Here is a 23,118-nt window from a genome sequence, read left to right on the forward strand (position 1 = left end):
ATTCATTTATGAAAATCATGTTTAAAGTTAAATTGCAGCATCCTATATGTAAAATGATTGGCTACATATTAAACATCCATTAGTTATTATTTGTTATTAGTGTAGTACAAAGTGTACTTCAATGAATGGACATTGATAATTATATCTTTCAGTTGATTATATACAGCACTTGGATAAAAGGTAATTCATGAAACAATATATTTTGATATATGCATTCATTAAATATATATATATATAGTGTCAATGGTTTTGTTTTTACTGTAACGTTTAGAAGCCTTTTTATTTTATATAATGGGTGACAATAACTACGGGATAGAGATATTGTTTTTGGTTGCAATTACCTTTCTGTAATACAACATGAGTATTATGTTATTGTCATTTTGATTTCTTCTGTGACAATGATAAATTTTTCTTATGTGCTACAATTTTAGTTTTTAAGCACATAAATCCAAAATATTGGCTAAACGAGTAAACGAATATTGTATTCATATTGTCTTCAAATAGGTTTTAAGGTTTTTTAGTGTAGCATTTAGATGTATCTATATATTATGTTTTATTTCGATTACCGTTGGTAACTGTGATCATTGTGAATGTCATTTGTCATCTGTAAATAATATAATCCTTTAACTTTGTACTATTTTCAGTAATAATGACTTTGTGTTGAATTGTAATGAATTGTGTTTGCCTATTATCTTTAGGAAAATTTTACTTTTTATCACACCTAATACATGCTTTGAGAGTCGAGTGTAATATTCTGTAATTTTTTATACATTATGTTGTTGTTTTTTTCTAACAACCAGATTCTGAAGTTATATATTGTTATATATATATTCAGTATTACCTGTTTTATTTAATGTTCTGTAAAAAATGTATCCTGGTTTTCAGAAATATTTCAGACTGACATGTGATGCGCTGTATTTTCTTACAATTCTCTGTTAACCTGGTGACCTTTAGTGTTATAAACTGTTTGTGTTATTTTCTACCCAAATGCTAATGTTAATAAAATATAGTTGTTTCATGAAAATTAACCATTTCTCTCTTGATTTGTTGTTAAAAGATTAATTTCATTTCCTTTCTTCAGTTATATTTTCCATCTCCTGGTTAAACAGATGTAAAATACGTACGTGTTTTTAATTTAGAAATATTTTACTGAGAATTTATACACATATTCCAATCAGAAGTACTTTTTTAATGAAAGATGACAATATCAAAAATTATTCAGCTTTTATTATTTAATTTTTTACTTGGTGGTTTAGATTAATAACTTTTAAATATAGATCTTTAACTTTAACGATAAAATTATGAATTTATTCATCCATACCAGTTTCAACACAAACTGCCGCCATATTTTCTCTCCACCTGACCAATTATTGATTGATATTTCTTCATCAGCTGATATAACTTCTCTTCAATACTTTACACTCATCCCAGTACTACCGAGATTCGTTTCTTCATGACATTATGTGCTTTTTGTTTTCTATTATAAAAAATTTATACAGAAAAACTACTGAATTTTTTTCTACTACTCTAAACAAACATTATGAATCTATCAGTATTAACTGGCTACCATCAAAACACGTTGGAACAAGAAATAATTACTATTTGCTCCATTAATTTATTAATCTATCTTTCTAAGATTATGCAAAAAATAACATCGATCAGACTTTTTATATCACATTGTATTAACTGAATCAGTATGCAAATCATTTAATAATAATCAAGCGACAATAGATGTACTTTTGGAAGTTTTTGGCACAATGCCATAAAGTATAAACTAGAATATCAAAATTTTAAAGAAACTGTATTCAGAATGACATCGAACTTGTTGGTCGATAGAAATGACAATGTTAAATATCTGTATGAGGATACGTTATCAAAAACATTCAGTGTTAGTGTTGAAGTCAAATAATTTATAACGTTTCAGAAAATAACCTAAAAACACATCAAGTTCAATGAAACAGAGGAATAACATTAGCACTAAGGCTTCCAAAATTCACTCCAGTTTATTACGTACGTAAAATTAACAACGGACTCATTTTTAACTGAATTACCTTTCAAATAAGAAATATCAGGGAAAGGTAATATATATATGGTATTGTCATCTGCAAACAAATAAAAAACTTTTAAATAAAGATTAAAGCTATTGAATCTAAGCATAAAATACTTTGTTTTTATTTAAATTGTAACAAGTAATTAAAATAAACTATAAAACACTGAATTTACTAAAATTAGATTATAGAACATCGCTGCCAACCAGAATGTAAAAATAGTTAAATATATTTAGGTTTTTATACTTCTCTGTCATCAAATCATTGGACTATCACTTAACAGAAACACTTGATTATTCTCGGACCAGTCCATTTGTCTTTCCTTGTTTTCTGTAAGTGAAAAAAATACTTCTGTTTCTTATCAGTTGATATCATGTACGTTAGAGTATCACCATTATGTTTTTTTATATCATTCAACGTTTTACTTTCAATACCCTCAATACTCCTTTATTTGTTCTATCAGTGTAATTATTAATAATATTTACGTTCTCTGTCGATCCGTCTTCTTGTATTCCAACTAGTTCAAGGTCACAGCCTTCCTCAAGCGAAACATTACCGTCTGACTTTGGACACATTGAGCGATGGTGTTCAGGATTTTGTGTGTTACACGTCATACAATAATAGTTATGTCCACATGTCCTTGTTTATGCCAGATGTAGCACTGAAATTCAGGGCAATCAGTAAACAGACGATTTTCATATATACGTAAATAACAGATATTGTGTTGGTCGTTATGTTTAATGTTGTAATAAACAACACGATCTAATGCATCAATTAATTTTACCACATACGTTAATAACGATTTGCCTGGTGGACACACTACACGAAATATTCTAGTTTCGATATACACGTCCTTTATTTTCTTCTGGTGTATTTTCGTCAGTTCTATATTGTCTACATTGGTATCCAAATTCTTCAATTGTTAACTATCTGGTCATTGTTAACATATGGTGGTACATTGAATATGAACACTGTCACCACTGCATTCACAGTTCACTGGTTGGTAATAGTTTTTCTCCACATTTAATACCCATATTCATGCATATTTTTACATCAGATAGTTCTTTAAACGTAATTTCATGTCCTTCAGGTCTGAAAACTGTCGATTCTATACAACCAACTCCATATAAATGTTCTACTGCATAAAAACTTATTCAAAATTCATTCCTTCTGTACGAAGTAACACCGTTTTATGCATTAAGTCTAACACATTTAACTCGATATTCATATTTTCATCTAACGGCGTAATTGATGCCATGATGAATTATCCAACTGAAATACCTTACAAGGGCATTAAACTAAAAGAAAAATGTATAAAAAAAGGCCTTAGATTATTATTTTAACGACAAAACTCACAACTCTAAAAACAATGTCACCTTTCTAATCTCAAAAATGTAGTAGTACAATACTTAATTAATATAAATATCGAGAAGTTTTAACGTTAACTTTGAATTAGAACTGATTAAGCAAGTGATACGAAAGTATATCCCCAGATTAACGTCAGGTGATGTAACACCCAGACGAGACCTATTTCACATTTAAGATTTCTACTGAATCGTTTCATGATGAAGTTAGTACAATAAAAACTTTATAAAATACCTGAAGCAATAACACACGTAACGTTCTTTTCTTTCCTTAAAAATATCATAAGTTTATCTTAAAACAAACACATGAGTCTAATGATGAAAACAAGTTAATATAATATAAAACCAACATTAGAAAAATATCATCAATTTATCTTAAAACACAGTCATGAGTCTAACGATGAAAACAAGTTAATCTGTCTTCAGATGAAGTGAAAGCAGCAAACATAATAAAATGTAAAGGATGGTTTTATATATATTTAAATGATAAGAGATGGTTTCCAAGTGCTGGTGAGGCCTTGTGTGTAACGTAAAATAAGCTCATAAGATTCTGATCTGAAGAAGTTGCCACTTTAAATGAAGAAATTGGTCTTTTTAATTGAAAACTAAACAGCCAGGTCGTGGCCATAGATAACCGGATGACAGGAAAAAGAAAGACAGAAAGACCTCTAGAAGCACTGAGTTATGATTTATAGAAAAGGAAACAAGGTATATAAGTTGAGTGTTTGACAAGTTTATAATACATGATACTCAATAATATAACTTTTTTCATAAATATAACTTAAACATTTATATATTTACAATGAATACTAACTATGAACTAAGAAACTTGTGGACATTTTTTGTTACTGTTAAAAATATCTACAATAAGTATATGTACAATATTATATTGTGGAGTTTCAAAAACAGATAAAATTACGTGAAAACATTCTCAACATTATGAATAGTGAAATTCATAGTTAAAAGAAAACACTAACTGAACTTTCACATTTAAGGAGATTCTACAGCAAGGTGTTAGGATATATGTGGTTTTGTTACATATCACTGTTTTCAAAACGTTGTATTTTTGCTTTTTAATATGTATGAATATTTTTTGGGTTTTGACGAAAATAATTTGATTATTATTAAGAGGTGCTTATTATAAACTGTAAAATTACTATAAAAACTAATATTGTAATTTTATATCATTTGTGGAATTTGTTGGACACCATGGTCTGCTAAATGGATTATTCCTTTCTATCTCTTATCAACTTATGGAATGGTTCCTTTGATGCAGTTATTTGTATTGTTAACCTTGAGTTATATCATAATTTTGTTTTATAGGGACATGGTTTGTAAAGAAATTAATTTATAATATCCATTTACTTAGTTTTCATATTTTTACATAACCTGTGATTTAACTTCCATTTGATGTGCCACAGAAAAGTCTATGATTCTCACCATAATATTCATTCTTTTCATTATTAAAAAAATGTTTATTAAAAAGACAATTAAACTAAAAATTACATAATTGTTAAGTTACGTCATTTTATTGTTTGGATTCTATTCTGTTGAATGATAGAATTACAAATACAGTAATATTAGGAGCAGGTAACTATTACAGTGCATCAGCCAATAAAGTACGTTGTTTTTACATACTTATTGTTACTGACCAATGATAAAAATAAAAGCCAGTTGAGAATCAAGATTGGTTTAATAATTAATTTTATGTTACTGCAGGAAAATTTAACTTCTTAACAAATTGAGTAATCTTTATAGGAATGAATTCTTTGGTATCTTAAAGCTACAAACATGAGAAAATAGATGTGTAGTGGAATTAAAATATTTATTAAATTATGATATTTTATATAGAAAATTTAATAGCTAATAAATTTGTTTTAAAAATGACAGAGGTTTATCACTGCTCTCTTAAGAAAAAAACTTTGGACGTTTTGTAAATGTTAATATTTGTGAAACTAAAATAGATTTCTTGAAACTGATATACAAATATACATTTGTTAACATGTTGTTTGGCAACCCTTATTTCTAGACATCAGTTTTTGTATAGCAGAGGACATAATAACAATAGATCAAAATTTTTCTTTAAAATGAAAATAGCAAGTGAAAATAATGAATTTTAAGTTCTGAAAAATTAATTTCAGTTCAACGAAACTAGGAAACCAGTTCATAGAATTTGTGATATCTCAAGAATGATTACTTCCAGTTAGTATATTAACGTTTATATACTATTTATGTTATGGTAATTATAATAACTCATAAGTGAAAGTAAAGAAGAATATGTCATGTATGGTATTGAAGAGACCTCTCGTCAAACGAGAGTAATAGTTAATATGTCGAAATCATTAACCCCTCACCGGCACAGCGGTATGTCTGCGGCCTCATACCTCTGAAAACTGGGTTTCGATACCTGTGATGGAGAAAGCACAGATATTCCACTGTGAAGCTTTGTGCTTAATTTCAAACAAACCAAAAACCGTTCAGTGGAATTTATAATTCATGTGAAGCATTAAAACAAACAAAAACAAAATTATCTAGTGGAAAGGAAACTATAACATCATACCTAAGAGGAAACTTTGTATAAATCCAACCAAATATAAAAGAGAAACAAAAATGGGAAAGATAAATAAAACCTAATCACACACTACAGAAGATATCCTGATGTATTCCCATGTTTGTTTTATCTAGTTATCCATATGTATTGACAGCTTCCACTTTTAACGAACAAAGAATTCAACTGTTTTAAGATATTTCTCTATAATTTGTTTCATGTGAGAAAAATAGTTCTTATTCTGTAGTTTCTTCAAATATCTACATATGGCAATATTGCTTTGTTGCATACTTTGTTTCGGTCTTGTTAAATTTTCGGATACTACCAAGGTCCATCTTACCTGATTCATAACCATTAGTACTCGTTACAGTACATATACTAGTAACTTCTAATATATTAAGAGTATCTTGACCAAATTTGGCAGAATTTTAGTAAACATTACAATGCTTTTGCACATGAAAAATCTGATTTTCTTATTAATTATTTGTTATTAATATCTGTTCATGGAATTGTTGATTATGTTAATAATGTTTGTGTAATTTTACATAGAATAAAATTATCAATCGACACTGAAGAGGTTCTTAAAGTATACAGTAAAGATGAGTTTTAACATTGTGAAAATTCAGCACATCGGGAGAGACAGTGTCAAAATATCATCCTTATCAAGTCACTGAATCTAGTCATTCACAATCTTATTGTGTCTGGTCACTCATCCCTACAGTTATATGAACTTGTTCTTTCACTACGACATCCTTATGTATTGTTGTGTCTAGTCACTCAGCTGTACAGTTATCCAAACTTGTTCTTACACTGCAACATCCTTACGTTCTGTTGTGTTTAGTTGCTCACCTGTACAGTCATCCAGACTTGTTCTTACATTACAACATCTTTATAGTATTAAGTGTCACTGTAAAGATAGCACTGAGAAAACTTAGAATCGTTAAAACAGGCAGTGATTCTCTATGATAACCTGTTGTCATCACCGCTTGTTTTATCAGGAGAAAAATATTCTGTTAAAAATTATATCTATAGACATAACCAATGATATATCTGGCACGTTATTTTTGTTTCTTTTCTCCGAGTTGAGGGAACGTTTGTTTATTTTTTTATTAAAATAGTTTATAAATAACTCCAGTTAATTATTACTAAATTTAAAAATTTCATTGACATGTCATTATATATAATTAAATGTACGGCCAGGCAATTACTTCATTATCGCAATATCATTGTAAGATACCTTTATAATCTGATGAAAGCATAATTCACTCGTCTCCAGTGATAAATGATTGTTGGGAGACAATTTAATATTTAAACAGTTTTAAACTATAACGTTTTTACTGTTCTAAACTTTCATGTTTTATTATTGGAAAGCTGCCAAAGTTATTACTGTATAACATTATAATGAAATCAGAAATCAGATGGTCATTATATTTGTATACTGTTAACATGTTGCAGGAACTTGTGTTCGATTTTGTAGCTAAAATACTACAAGTAATCTTCAAACGTTGAGATCCGTTTCAAGTTAAGCTTTACATTCTTAGTTTATACTAAATTGTTACTCATTTGAGCAATATAAACATGTCTGAAGTATCTGATCTTTGGTATCAGATCAACATGGTCTGATTATCTTTGACTAACTATAATCGTCAAGATAATATTTCTTATGTATTGTTAGACATATGGATAAAAACATTCTCATCGATATAACAGCGATTAAACACGCGACAAAGTATTAGAAAATAATGAACAACAGAAATTCGAGACTTTCTAGGGTTGACCTCTTCCTGATCAACAACAAAAGGTGTTAAAGATGGAAGTGTTTAACAAAAGCTAAGATTTACTACATCTTAGTGTCGTACACGACTTTTTCTAAACAACCTCTGACCACGTCTGTGTAAGAAACATTTTAATCAACTCTCCAAACAGGCTATATTATTGATATTAGTACTTTTAAGCTCTTAAGACAGTGAAGTTTCTTATTTTAAAAATTTCAAATGCAGAAAATGTTCGTAATGTAACACATTTCGTTAAATTAAATTGTTCATCAATTTTTTATTTATGTCTTATTGGTTTGTTTCTTAAATTTATCATAAACCTATTCAGGATTATTTGTGCTAGCTGGTGAACAGTAGAGATCTGAAGGTAGTACAGATAATCAACACCACCACTTGGACCACATTTTACTAACGGTTCAAAATTGACAGCCCCCAATGGCTTATTGGTATGTCTTCGGACTGACAACGCTAAAAATCGGGTTTCGATACCCGTGGTGGGCAGAGCACAGATAGCCCATTGCGTAGCTTTGTGCGTAATTCAAAAAAAAACAACAGAATTGACAACCATATTATAAGCCATCGAAGGTAGAATTTCTGTGAAGGGTCTCGAAACAACAAGTAGGTGGCCAGTGGAGCATCTCAGCTTCTAACTTTTGTAAAATGAATTGTTTAGTATAAGATTTCTCTACATTCGTAAATTGAAGTATATTTATTTTCTAAACGCTAACGAACGATGTTTTGAAATAATGTAACGATTAAAGAAATAATAATTAAATCAAGTATAAATGAAAATGTCACTGTTAGAGTTAATCGTAAGTTATATTTAAAATTATTTCCACCATATGTGTTATTTATAATTATAATGTGCGGTATTTATAACTAAAATCGTCTATCGATCAGTAAAATGTTGTGTTTGTAATTAATCATCAAAATATTATTTTAGAACTAGTCCACCGTATGTCCTATTTACAATTATTCCCTCTGTTGCATATTTATTGAATCTTTAAGATCTTTTTTAAATTTTTTGTTATCATTCTTTTGAGCTTTGAATCAAACCAGAATAATTTTCAATAACACTGCACAACAATTTTTAAAAAAAGTTTTGCTTCTTAAAATGTTTTGCTGATTGTGACAGGTACCTGGTGGGTATGCACAAATATAGTTTTGGTTTTGCTTCATCACGTAGAAACTCTGAGAAATAAACTGTTAACTGTTTACCGGCAATAACTTATTTAATTGCGTTTATGTTTCTAATACGCTATTAAGTTCAACATAATTAAAAGTGTTTTGCTCCTGATTTTTGTTTGTATTCAATGTCCGGTGCATCACGTTGCAGTGTCTAACAGTATTCAGCAAGCGTTGACGGATTCTAGTTGCCCTGATATTGTTTTTCCATTGTAACAATGTCCTGGTAAAACTGAAGATTTCGATGAAACGGTACGTGATGGGTAATTTTGGATGTGATTTTCAAGATCAGCAGCCAAAAATCTATAAGGAACACCCGACAGTGTTCAAGAAGCAAAACTTTGTTGTACGGTGTGATTTATTAGTGACTAATATAGTTGATGTCATTTTTATATCTTTAAATTCTAGAGATTATCTAAAGTTACTTGATGGATCAATAACGAGAGAAAAATTAAAAGTACTGAAAATTATTTAGACCATCTATGTGTTAAACTTAACAACATAATTAAAAGTAACATTTGTTTAAAACACAATTTTGGTTTTAAAGAACAGTAAACAACATGTTTCATAAGAATCTCAATAAGCACAGCGAGGAAAATACAGTTAAATATATCTTAGAGAAACATCGGTTATGTTCTATACATCTTGTTCAAACAATGATTATTCCATATGAATCAAGCAGAAACAATAGCTATCTTATATAGCTCTTTATACGATGGTCCTGTTTCCTGTACTATGATTTATTGAGGGCAAAACACGAGTATCTTTGTATATTTCCAAACATCAAGTGTCATTGTGTTACTATATTCATTTACTCAAATCACTGTGACGTGAGTCACGTGGTTACTAGATGTACTTATGGTGACAGGCATAACTTGAGTGACGTCATTAGTATACATGTCTAGATGTTATAGTATCAAGATAGCTACGAGTGTTATCTACAAAACTATTAGTAATGTTATCGTGATATGAAAATAAAATATTGTATTTATAAATATTTCTTAAGAACTTTCAGTTCGTTGTCTTTAGATAAATCTAATAGTAACAATATATCGTCACGTGATTAGTTTAGACACCTATCGGCAACATTATTTATTGTAAAATTTGTGTATGGAATACCTTAAGTATCAAAGTGACTTTCAAACAAAAAGTTTCTTAAACTTATATATAATAACGTTGAGTGTTTACTTTTATTATAGAAAACACAAAATTTATTAATATAAAATAATTCTGTATAGATTATTAGTCCTGTGATTATTAATACCATATTATTAACATTGTAACTATTAGAAAGAAAATAATTAAAACAATCTCCGAATATCATAGATACAATTGCTATAACCGAAATTTAGAATAAAAAATACAATTTGTGTATTGTTCCTTATATATCATACTGGTTTTAGTACAGGGTCGTATCTTCATCTCCACATCTGGAAGTGAGTATTTCTGTCCTTTCCATGCACCCCATTCCACACCATCAGCATAACTCTCGTGTTCACCATTCAGATAAAGTCCATTGAGGTTGGAACTGTGACACTTGCTATACCACCAACCTCCTTTAAAGGTTTGGGCACAGCTTGTCTCATAAATGTCATTATCTTTGTCCTTCGTTGAAAAACTGTACCCATTGTGTCCACTGAACCCGTCTCCTGTAGTATGAATCAGTAACATGACATCAATAAACGAGCTATTATAAACCAATATGTGAAATATGTTAGTTGGTTGATTAAAAGTACATAATAACGATATATTGAAGATACAAACAGTTTTAATATTATATTCTTAACGAAAACATAAATATACCTAAACACTTTAGCACTTTAAAGACAACATAAACAAAGAAAGTCTTCCATATTCACCAAAACCCACAATAAGAAAGACATTCTAACATAACACTGCACAACAAAGTTTTTGCTTCTTGAACACTGTTGGGTGTTCTTATAGATTTTTGGCTGCTGATCACGAAAATCACATCCAAATTTGCCCATCACGTTATTACCCAAAATGCTCACCATGGTCAACTGTACATCATATACAACAAATGTAAAATAAGCTTATGACGTCTAATGATGTACAGGATAGACACTAATTATGAGAGATAAATCCAATAGTTGAGGTAAAATAGTTCAGAGCGTGAGTTCGATACCAGCTGAAGTTATTTTGAATAGAACGAGTGTTATACTGAATTAGGACAATAATAAATGAGGTGCAAAACAGCTCAAGACAGTGATATATATCAGATATAAAACAGCCTTACTACAAAAATAGATATATAAGTGAAATAATGAAACAATTCATAATTATCACTAAAACTGTAGTCATAAAATGACTTATCAGTCCTTACGATAGACAACTAATGTAAAGTTGAGACAGTAAAACGTAGGTAAATTCCATTTTGATCTAATCAAAATTAAGATCATTCATTGAATTATATGACACTTGGCTGTGGGCTAGATGATCTCACATTGTGTTTTCACTTCAGGCTTATTATACCAACACTCTCAACACTTATAAGGTTTCACACTCTCCGTATAAAGGAGGACTTTGCATTCCTGTCACTAAAATCGTAATAAACAGAGAGTAATCAAACTATGCTGTTTCGATTAATTGATTTTGGTTTGTATGACTCCTCCTATTTCGACAAATCAAGCATGACGTTACACACACTGTGGTTTTTATAGAGGTTACATAGTTAATTAATTGGTTTAGTTTATTGTAAAATCCTGATTGCCATCGTTTCTCTAAATTTGCTGTGTTATTTAAATTAAAACTTTTTTCCCTTAAATTAATGGATTTTATCTTTCCATACGAAAGTTATACAAGCAAGAGGAATAGCCAATGGTCACTTTGTTAAATCTGACATAAATTTATTATCAGATATTTTAACTAGTTTTCTTCATGAAAATATTTCTACCTGTTTGTTTTGAAATGATAATCTGAAAGAGTTAGATACAAGATAATCCTTATAAATTACATTAAAGAGTGAACTTTGATTACCTGCGTCACCAGAGTAATTACTGACATGTAATCTGTATAAGTAGTCTTCGTTTTCTATCCAAAACTCACGATAGATGGCAAACCTTTCGTTTCCTTCTTTATCCTTTAAATCAAACCTGATTGAATAATTTCCTTGATTTGTTAGAGCATAGATCCGATCGTTTCCTATAAATAAATAATGAAACATTTTCATTTTACACAAAATTTATTTCATAGTAAATGAAGGAAACATTTAAATTGTGTAAAATTATTTTAAAATAAACTTTTATAAATCTATTTTCAAGATGGAAGACTTAAATATATTTCATAGTTGTATAAAGCAGTTCACTAAAACAACAACATAAAAACCAATAATTGAAACGTTACAACAAACTAGTAACTAAGAAAGGTTTACGGATTAAGATAATTCTGTTAGTTATCCAACAAAGACTTTGTCAGAAGAGACAAGAATTATTAACGTCTGTACTACATATTTTTGTTACATCCTTAAAGGAACAATGATTTTTATCTTGTATCTCTGAACAATGTATTGAAAAGTCTAATTTAACTTATCTAACCATAACTCTTTGTATATCATTAACACCATGTATTTTTAAACTGTGATCAGAACCTACCAAGCCAGAACTCTTTCTTAATATCTCCAAATCCAACTTTGTAATCTGTCCAAGGTTTGAAAAAGTAGTCCTTTGGGTTTCCATGGTTTCCTCGTCTTTGGATTACCTTAGTAACAGAAAATGATTACTTTTAAGTTTGTTGTAATAATTAAACTTATTACACATGTTTTTACATATAACAATTTTCTATTATCTGTAATACACGTTACTTACCGTCCAGCCTCCCCCATCAGTAGTCATGTCACAGTAAACATAGAAACTTCCAGTAGTCATCCATGACCTGGGCCAGATACGGTACGATCCACTAGTAGAATGTCCATTAAGTAGAATATCAGCACAGTCTGTTGGTCCAGGAGAAGAAAGGGAACATGTGTGGTCCGTTTCTTGGTTGATTAGATGTTTTTCTAAAATAGAAAAACATAATCTTCACCTGAGCTAGGTTACATTCTACATATATATATGCAAGTGGATAAAGAATTTCATTTATTAAATGCTATTTACACATTATGTAAAGAGATTTGGAAAATTGTTAAAACTGTAAACCATTCAAAGATGTAACGTAGTTTATAGTGCTGGAGATTTTGTTCAGTAATAATAATTCAGTAAGATAATAATACACATGTATCATTTATTATATAGATGACCCAGTATATACTACGTCATTGGAACAGCACATTTTAAACGAAAATATTACAATGAACAATAAACCCACTTTAATTATTGTTATAGATGTTATGTTGAAACATGTTTCTTACCTGTAAATATGTAGAAACACAGACCAAATATATTATACATATATAGTTATTATTTTATTTTTCTCTTAGAAAACATTTTACAATATTTTAGTTTAGTTTTAACTCATCTTCACGAATTAAAACTTAACATTAATTTAATAAACTTACAAAACTAACGTTTAGTTTTCAACTAGTAATAACACTACACAATAAAGGCCCGGCATGGCCAAGCGTGTTAAGGCGTTCGACTAGTAATCTAATGGTCGCGGGTTTGAATCCCGTCGCATCAAACATGCTCGCCCCTTTTAGCTGTGGGGCGTTATAATGTGACGGTCAATCTCACTATTCGCTGGTAAAAGTAGACCCAGAGTTGGCAGTGGGTGGTGATGACTAGCTGCCTTCCCTCTAGTCTTACACTACTAAATTGTGGACGGCTAGCGATGATAACCCTCGAGTAGCTTTGCGCGAAAACCAAAGCACAACAAAGTTTTTGCTTCTTGAACACTGTTGGATGTTCCTTGTAGATTTTTGGCTGCTGATCACGAAAATCTCATCCAAATTTGCCCATCACATACCGATTCATCAAAATTTTCAGTTTCACCAGGATGTTGCTACAATGGAAAAACGATATCAGGGCAACTGAAATCCGTCAATGCTTGCTGACTACTGTTGAACACTGCAACGTGATGCACCGGACATTGAATACAAACGAAAATCAAGAGCAAAACACTTTTAATTATGTTGAACTTAATAGCGTATTTGAAACATAAACGCAATTAAATACGTTATTGGCGATAAACAGTTAACTGTCTATTTCTCAGAGATCTTACGTGATGAAGCAGAACCAAAACTATATTAATGAATACCCACTAAGTACCTGTCACAATCAGCAAAATCTTTTCAGGAAGCAAAACTTTTCACAAAAATTGTTGTGCGCTGGACAAGATGATTATCGTGGCAGACTTATCACGCAGTAGAAAATGTACAAGGTTCTTTAATTTAATTAGTTCTAACAACAGTGTTATTGTTTATCAGTTTCTAAATCCATCCATGCCATGTTTTGTTGCTAGTTGTAGGGTAGATATGATTTTATATTGCATATACAAAAATACAAGTCTAAAGATATTTTAATTTCATTGTAGATGTCACTGGTTAGGCTATTTTTGGAATACTGTGTTCAGTCTTTATCCACTTAACATCATATTGTTAGAAATGGTCCAGAGAAGGGTTACTAGAATGGTGCCAGGAATGTAGGGGTTGTCATGTGAGGAAAGGATGAAATATCTTAAATTGTTTTCTCTTGAAAAAAGAAGAGTTAGGGAGAATTTAACTGAAGTGTTTAAAATTGTACAGGGAGTTAATAGTGTTGATACATTATCGTTTTTAATACTTTATTTTGGTAAGGTAAGAGTTATTTTGTGATCAGACATTTTATTTTTATAACTAGGTGGTTGTTTCATTCTCTATGGACCATTAAGTTCTATGTTGTTCCAAGTATTAACATCTCTAGATAAACTTGCTAAGAACTTTTACCTCTGGTGTTTAGGTTTTCTTTGGCAAGAGAAACCAAGACGTCAATGGACGCAACTATTCCCGTTATTGACGTCTTTTCACAATGTTTCTGAACTGTATCTGATCCAAAACTTGGACCAACACAGAAAAGAAACCATATAAAGACGAATGTAGTCATTTTTTAAAGACTTATTTTTCTTCTCACTGAAAAATAAAGAACATTACATAAATGTTTCTAATAGACAAGATACAGAAAAGTTTACGAAATATACAAAGTTAATAAACTGGTGTTATTATGAAAAAACAGAATATTTGTGGTAAGTAACATAAACCAACTATAAAATATGAAAGTTTACAATTAACATTTAGTTTTGAGTTTTAATTTTATTTTAGATACCTGAAGTATCTAAAGAAGGTTTTATAAGGTGATCACACTGTTTATATTTAACAACGTAGTTTGAGTTAGATTAATTTAATGTATAAAAGCAAAGGTAAGTCATTTAAATATTGAGAAATGACAGAAATGTCAGACCTATGTAGAATGAAACAATAACAGGATTAATATTGATGTATACTTGGATCTTCTCGTTGTACAGTACGTGAACTGCAAGATTTTAGTTACATTGTTCATCAGAGTTACATGATGTAGAAGTGTATTACGTACAGTTTTTACTTGAATAGAAAGAAAAAAGAACAACGAATCCACTCTAACTGTTTCTTAAACCACAATTCTTCTAATAAAGTATTTTATTTTAAAAACTAAATATTTCCATTCTCCCTGAAACATTTTAAGTTTCGATGTAGATTTTTCTTAAATAAAATTTGAATGTTTAAATACTCAGTAATGTTTAATATTTCTTCCACAGACTGTAGTTCAGTGGAAAGTCTGAGGAACTATAAAGTGGGTTTCTATACCCGGGGTGAACACACCAAATCACACGAAGCCTGTTGTAAAGTTTTGTGTGTAACACAATAACAAACCTTCTTCAAATGACGTAGAATTACTAGTCGCAACACAATAAGACTTGAATATATAATTAACAGACTTAAATAATAGACAATATCCATCAATTGTTAACAATACCAAAATAAACTTACCTTTTAAAATGAGGCTTTGTTGGTATAACTGCCTTTAGTAGCTGATGTGTTTCAAGATAAGATGAAGTTTTAATCTCAGACACTAAAGAACAGAAGTGTTTTTTAAAGTCTCGTGAACTTTAGTTGTTCTAACTTGTTGTTCTCTCTAAAATCACATGATTAGAGTCGCGTGATAACATGACTCATCTAATATCGATATTATCCATACTAATGGATAAACTTTAAAAAACTGTACCTTAAACCAGTGGTTTTCAACAGGGTCCACTCTTTGACCCTCACGGGAAGAATTTCAAGTTCAAGGGAAGGAATTTTGGCTATGAGATAGTTATATATTTTCGCAAACTCTCCCTTAAACGCGACATGCAGGTTTAATTCACAGTCCTTCAAAATCGAGCCAGACGTTTATTACTATCTGGTTACCAGCAGATCAACTTCACTCATGACTGGTGTACCGTGACATAAACAGTCCTGTGCTTTCTTTTCATTTCTTCATGTTTTATGCCCGTATCAGTAGTTTCAGTATTCAGCACTGAGTGATCTATAAGGTAATATAGTGTTATCAGCCTGACACTCCATAAAAACCTGCTAAATTACTAAAATCCAAGTGGTAGAATGCTTTGGTGAACATGAGATCGTGTGTGTCCATATTGGCAGTTTTCGAGGTTGTGGGTGATTTTATGGATATCATGGTAACAAATGATACTCACGTCTGTCTCATATCCACATGCAGCTGGCTGTGGGCCGCTGTTCTATTTAGAATTAGTCATTAATAAGTTATATTCAAAATTAATACATCGTACGTTGTATTTACAATGCATTTACTTATGGTGTATTTCGAACTAATTTTAAATTAGTCGTGTTTAGAATTAATTCATTATACATACATACATACATATATATATATATATATATATAATATATATATATACCCAAATTTTTGGTCGTCGGCCTTATTTTTAAATATTCTAACAAGTTTTGAATCAACACAGAATAATTTTTTCAATAGTTTGTTGCTGATTAATATAGATAATGTCATTTTTTATATCTGTAAATAGCAGACATTGTTTAGTAACTTGATTATATGTGTAGGTGTGTTTTGTTATAGCAAAGTCACATCAGGCTATCTCCTGAGTCCACTGAGGGAAATCGAATCCCCGATTTTAGCGTTGTAAATCCGTAGACTCTGTGCAAGCGGGGAACACTTGATTATCTATACCAAAATAAAAATTGAAAGTATTAAAATTAAGACTTGCGGTGCTGAAGAAAAATCAGCACGCGCGTCCAACAATTGTGGCCACAACCGTGAGTGTTTGTTCACGATGTGATTGTGTACACAGTTGTCTCCTCTGAAACTCATCCATTGTAACGTCTACACATTAGATACTGGAGACTGTAAACCATCAACACATTGGTAGTTAGGAAATAAAAAAATAAGAATAAAACAGACATAACCTGAATAATGTTTGTTTGTGTGTGGAGAGAAGCATTTTATTTTCAGATGTCATTTCAAGTTCGGTCAGACAGCTTTCAGATTAATATCACTACTTCCGTCAGATTCACTCTACTAACAATAAATCTTATAGCCTGCACGGCTGGTTTTATCCGAAAAAAAAATCCAGATTTTAAATATTCGTTAAACATAATACCATTATTTTTGCTTCTGTACAATATTGTATGTAATTCTGACAAGTAGTTTTCGTTTAAAGTTCTTGACTCCTTATTTCTATGTAACACCCCTGTAAAATATTAAATCTCCTAAACCAAAGAGTGGCGAAAAGACTGGCTTCTTGAGTAAACGCGCAATTTTAATTATTTTTTCACAGCCATTACTTCTCTGTCCCACCTGGTAGACTTGTTTGTAAGTTTAATCATAAGTTTATTTTCCATACACGTAAGTCTGTTTGGTCCTTCGCACTATATCGCTCGGTGATATAACCACAGTAATTCTTTGTTTTCCACTATTATTTATCATATGTTGGGTGTGTGTTTACTGAACACAGTTTATTTTCATGTACTTACTAATATAAAATCTTTGTAAATGATTTTTGCTCTCTAGCAGGTTTTGGATACAACTGTCCAAGTTTTTACTGTTACTCAGTATTAAGGTGTGGTATTAACTTGTTGTGTGTACCTACTACTAACTTTAGCTATATTCATATCACGTTAATCCTATCGTATTTATTATGCCACTTTCCAATAAAGCTAATTCTTAATACGAATAAGACTTATTGTGCCACTTTCAAATTAACCTAATTCTTATCAAATATCACTCTTCTCGTGGCACTTTGAAATTAAGTTCTTAAGATATATAAGATTTATTGTGTATATGTGTGCGTGTTTAGAATCAAGTTTTGTCCATCACAAGTATCGAAACATAGTTTATCGCGGTGTGAGTCCGCTTTGTCACTGGGGAGCAAGACTTATTAAACCATTTTGAAAATAATCTAATTCTTAATACATATAAGATTTATTAAGTAAGTTTTAAATGAAACTACTCACAGTGACATTTATATAATAGGTCGTACGACACAGGAATCTTCTATAAAAATACTATTAATCATAAGGATCCTTAGTTATGAATGATACGTAAATCATAAACGTACTTATATGTTCAGTCTACTTTAGGTCATCGTTAGTGGCTATGTTTTGGTCATTTTCTCAAAAATACCTAACACAGTTCATTCTGCTTAGTTAATATAATTGTGGCATGTACCATGCTTATCGTTTTGGTTAATCTAATTATTCATATTTAATAAATTTACTGCTATGTATTAAAGACAACTGTAGACAACTGAAATATATATTGAATTACTTAAACTTAGTACTGTACATTACACAAACATATATTAGTTTATGTCTAATTTTGTATCTCGCATATTTTGGCTAAATGTCTAGAGAACAGATGTATTTATACCTTTCCTTTCTTCTGCAATATTTACATAAGGATACTTGTGCACTTAAGACACGTATTAAAACTGATAATGTTATAGTGGTTTTCTTTGGCTTCACTTGTGAAAGTGTATTTATTGCTTCATTCATGGAGTTTTCGAATCCATGAAACTTGAGAATTCAATTATTATTAACATTTGTATCAACTGAAAATATTGTATTTAAAACTTTATTATGCTGTTTTGTAACATATTTCAACTGGTTTTAACTTTAAGTATAAACAGAATTATCTGAAGGATGTAATAATTAGTCTGTAACGAAACTAGAAAGTGTAATAACATTTAAAAAAAAATATATTTATCCACTAATGTTTTCTTGTAAAGATTTTGAGGATGCGTTTGTGTGAAAATACCTGGAGTGAATTTTATTTCTGGTTGTTTAATAGTTCATAGCGCTGTGAAAGATGACTGGGATGTATCTTCATTTCATTATTTTTATAGTTTCATTTGTTCATATGAATGATTGCATCAAGTCGCTTTTACTACGTTTTCACGTGACTTTCCGTTATTCATTTTGATAATTTATGTCCTTTATTGAGTAAGAATGTTATATTTAAATGTATAAAAGTAGAAAATAAATAATTTGTTTATTTCTTATAATTTTCTTCATTTTCATAATGATAAAGATTTCTTTTATCTTTCATATGGAGATATTTAAGTTTGGTGATTTTAAAGGGTAAATGAGAAAAGATATTTAGCTAGGACTGATTTACAGTGTTTATTTATGGTATGATATTTACTAGGACTGATTTACAGTGTTTATTTATGGTAGCTTGTTCGTCAGTATGAAACTAAGAATAAATAATGTTAGTCAATCAATTCAGTCTAAATATTTGGACATGTTCACGTTGAGCAAGTTGTCTATTCGTTCCATTGGTTTCACTAGTTTAGTACATCGATGTAATCAACACTGGTAACGACGATTCTCAGGTTAGTACAGTACACACTGAACTATTTCAGTAAATTGTTTGTTATGTTGATGCTTCGTTCAAAATTCTTGATTCAACGTTTGCTCTACCAATAATACTCGCCCTTCACGACGTGTGTCGGGAAGAGGGTACATTGCCTTGGTCAATCTCACTACTCGTTTGTGAACGAGTGGCTGGTGATGACTAGGTGCCTCTATTCTTTCGCTGCTAAATTACGGACGGCTTGCGGAGATAGCCCTCGTGAATCTTTGAGACAAATTTAAAACAAATCAATAGTCTATTTATACAAATCTGTTAACGTAATGAATTTTGTAAAGTTTGGTTTTATTCTTTAAAGCGGAGAAACTTTGAAATGACGTGTGAAAGATTGTATTCTGAAAGAAAGAAAATGTCAGCATTCACTTTTTAATTTTAAAGTCCCATTTTTCAGAGACACAGGCAATAGTTCATTTCCATATTGTTTTATGAGGACATCAGCAAACAGTGTGATCGAAGTAAAACGATGATTAACAATTCTATGTCCTTTATTGATATATTAATTCTATATTGGAGATGAAGAAATCGTATCATATAACACCAGGGACAGAGATAATGTTTTCGGGATTTTACAAATTTCACCTTCAGTATTCAAAACAAAACAATATATACATCATTTCTAAGTAACTAAATAAAATACATTACTGAAATAACGATAATTTAATCAAAACTAAAATTCATAGAAAGTAAACTGCTAACAATAAAAATTCTGTACATATTTTAAATGGGACAATTTTAATGAAGGTTGCGTGATATTCGGTGATAGTTAAAGTTGTTTGATGTAGATGGTTTCTTTAAGTACTAATTCCAGATCAGTGTTATCACTACAAAGAATATTGATATTTTAAAGTTCGTGTCCTGTTTCTTCACCATGTTGACGAGTAAACAAAAACCATGAGTTACTTGTTTCTGTATTTTCGTGAACAATTTCATATTTCATTAGCTCTAACTAGTAGCTGGGGTTTGATTTTGTCAATATAACAGGTCATACAGTCTTCAAACGTATAAATATATACAAGCCAGGAACAAAGAGAAATTCAAAAGCCTTTTTTGTCAGAAGAAAGTTTGTGTGTATGATATGAGTTAAAACTAATCTGGAACTAAAACATAATTTGTGAGTTATAAAAAAGTTATTATTTATCATCGTACTGCTTTGTACGTTTTGTTCTTTGACCTATACTCTTTTAACTTACCTGTTTTTTTAGACTAACACGACTTGTGAGCAACTTTCCGGTGTGAGTGGACGTCATTATATCAAATTTTAAACTTGTGAAAAATAATTATAAGTATCTTCGAAGAGTTTTACTCAGAAATGCTTTGAAATTTGTCGTTCTGTAACATTCGTTTGTGTAAAACATAAAGAAGAATGAAATCCAGTCCAGACTTTCACGTTTGTTTTCTTACGAACTTTCACGAGTTTCTCAAGTGGACAGTTACAAATAGTATGGCTGTATTCCTTAACAGTGGAGAGTCAACCTATAATAGTAAAAATTATTTATTGGTATTTTTATTTATATATTTTGTTTTCGATATAAAGATTGATATTAGATATCACGTACATTACCATTTACCATATCTGACATTTAGTTTTATTTACATAGTTATATTTATAGTTAATGGTTTGTTTTGATTCACAGAATTGTACCAAATATACTACAGAATAATTAGCTGAGATAACTTGAAAATTACTGGCTGAAGTGTTAATGGAAACCAGAAGAAAAGATGAGGGAGAAAATGGATTTCTGTTCGTCTGCCAGTTTAACTGGATGAATTCAGAATATTGTAAATGTTTGCTTGACTGAAACAAATTTATTTTGGAAAGACAATGTAATGGGTTTCCCAAAATTGTTTATTAGCCACCGTTTTTAAAAGTTTTAAGACTATACGCATCAAGAAAGTTATATCAGATTACTATATATACTCTAAAATATCTGGTTTCATACTATTTTTGATAGAATATCTCTATGTTCTTACATAACTGCAGCCTTCATTATGCAAAAATATTTTTGCTCGCACTGGCCTTGAAACGTTCACCTACCCCACGTTTTAACTTCATTCAACTCCGTTGTTGTATCTAAACAAGCATGCCCAACCTTCAACTAAAATACACTTTACTGTCACAGCTGGCTTCCTCTTTAGTGTATAAAAGAGTGTATACCTTATGTTCAATGTAAACATAAACATTTAACGTGGTCCATCTTCTTCCTCGTGATAGTGCAGCGAATATATTAGCCAATAAAATACATTTAAAAGTGTTCTACCTGCTTTCCATACCAGACCTCCAAGTAATCAACCCATAGGAGATGGAATAACAGGGGATTCTCAGCCGATTACTATATTTTTTGGTTGGTACACCTTTTGAAACAATACAAGCCTTTTCACACAGATAAGCCATGCTCCTTGTTCGTTTGTCTTAGAGATTTGTTATTGAGGCAACTGCCACCTTTACTCAGAAGATTTCTTATAATGCAACGAAAGACTTCCACCAATGATTAGACAAGACCTTTTTGTTTTCTCTCACCCTCTATAATATTTTCACCCGTGAAACTTAGTATTTTTTCACTTTATTACATCTGAAAAATGTGTTTTTGGTAATTTACGTGTTTTTAAATGATAGAAATTTGCTTTATTTTTCGACTTATGTTTTTCAATTTATGATCTCGTAATCAATGGAACATTGCTGAAGTCTCCCTGAATTCCTCTATCCATTCCTTCTTTTCCTACAAGATCATTTGAACAATTTATTCCTTCAATTCCCAAGTGTTCTTTCTCTTTAACTGTCACTCCTCCACGACACTGAAGCTACATGAGCAGCTGGTCCAAACTTTGCATTTCCATACATCCATCTTACTTAGTGGTATGTATGTCAGAGAACGTTATATCTCGCTGGGTATTCTCCATCCTATAAAATCCTGCTGGTACTTTGTAAGAGAACTGGTTTTAGAGAAGTATTGGACTAACCAAATAATATTCATTGGCTGAAGAATCCTCATCATATCTTCTTCAGAATTTTGATTCCCGAGATGTCTGGTATGGAAGAGAGACAGGCTAGTCTAAATGTATTATGTTAGATAGGATACCTAACATTGGAAAGGTGGACCAGCCATGATATTTACAATTGAGGATGTACTTCCTCTTTTTAACACCAAGTTTAGTGACACAAACTTTGAGATGGGTGAAGCCTGTATTTGGTTCATGTGTATTGCGTTCTCCTACGACTGTTTTCCTTTAACTAGAGATGTCACACTCCATAGAGACAAATTTGGACATTTTCTGAAGGATGCTCTTCTAGGTAAATAATGCACTGTTTCCTCTAACAAGTCAATGTGT

At 30.6% G+C, this 23,118-nt stretch overlaps 1 protein-coding gene across 1 annotated transcript; it reads right to left on the bottom strand.

The window, feature by feature from the left end:
- Positions 1-10,109: 10,109 nt before the first annotated feature.
- Positions 10,110-14,955, bottom strand: LOC143225010 (techylectin-5A-like). Its single transcript, XM_076453674.1, has 5 exons — positions 14,799-14,955; positions 12,745-12,935; positions 12,532-12,637; positions 11,918-12,082; positions 10,110-10,569 (listed from the first exon to the last, which is right to left on the bottom strand). Exons 1-5 carry the CDS (start codon positions 14,953-14,955, stop codon positions 10,256-10,258), a joined length of 933 nt encoding a protein of 310 aa, XP_076309789.1. The 3' UTR covers positions 10,110-10,255.
- Between the last annotated feature and the right edge of the window lie 8,163 nt (positions 14,956-23,118).

Source organism: Tachypleus tridentatus, chromosome 1 (assembly GCF_004210375.1).
Source record: "Tachypleus tridentatus isolate NWPU-2018 chromosome 1, ASM421037v1, whole genome shotgun sequence".
Taxonomy (NCBI): Eukaryota; Metazoa; Arthropoda; class Merostomata; order Xiphosura; family Limulidae; genus Tachypleus; species Tachypleus tridentatus.

Bases quoted from the DNA above. Each gene is read 5' to 3' on its own strand.
- LOC143225010 (XM_076453674.1), bottom strand. From the start codon at position 14,955: ATGACTACATTCGTCTTTATATGGTTTCTTTTCTGTGTTGGTCCAAGT. The intron at 12,083-12,531 runs GTAGGTTCTGAT...ATTTATTTATAG, and splicing joins TAAGAAAGAGTTCTGGCTTG to GAAACGATCGGATCTATGCT. The intron at 10,570-11,917 runs GTAATCAAAGTT...TTCATACTACAG, and splicing joins TAATTACTCTGGTGACGCAG to GAGACGGGTTCAGTGGACAC.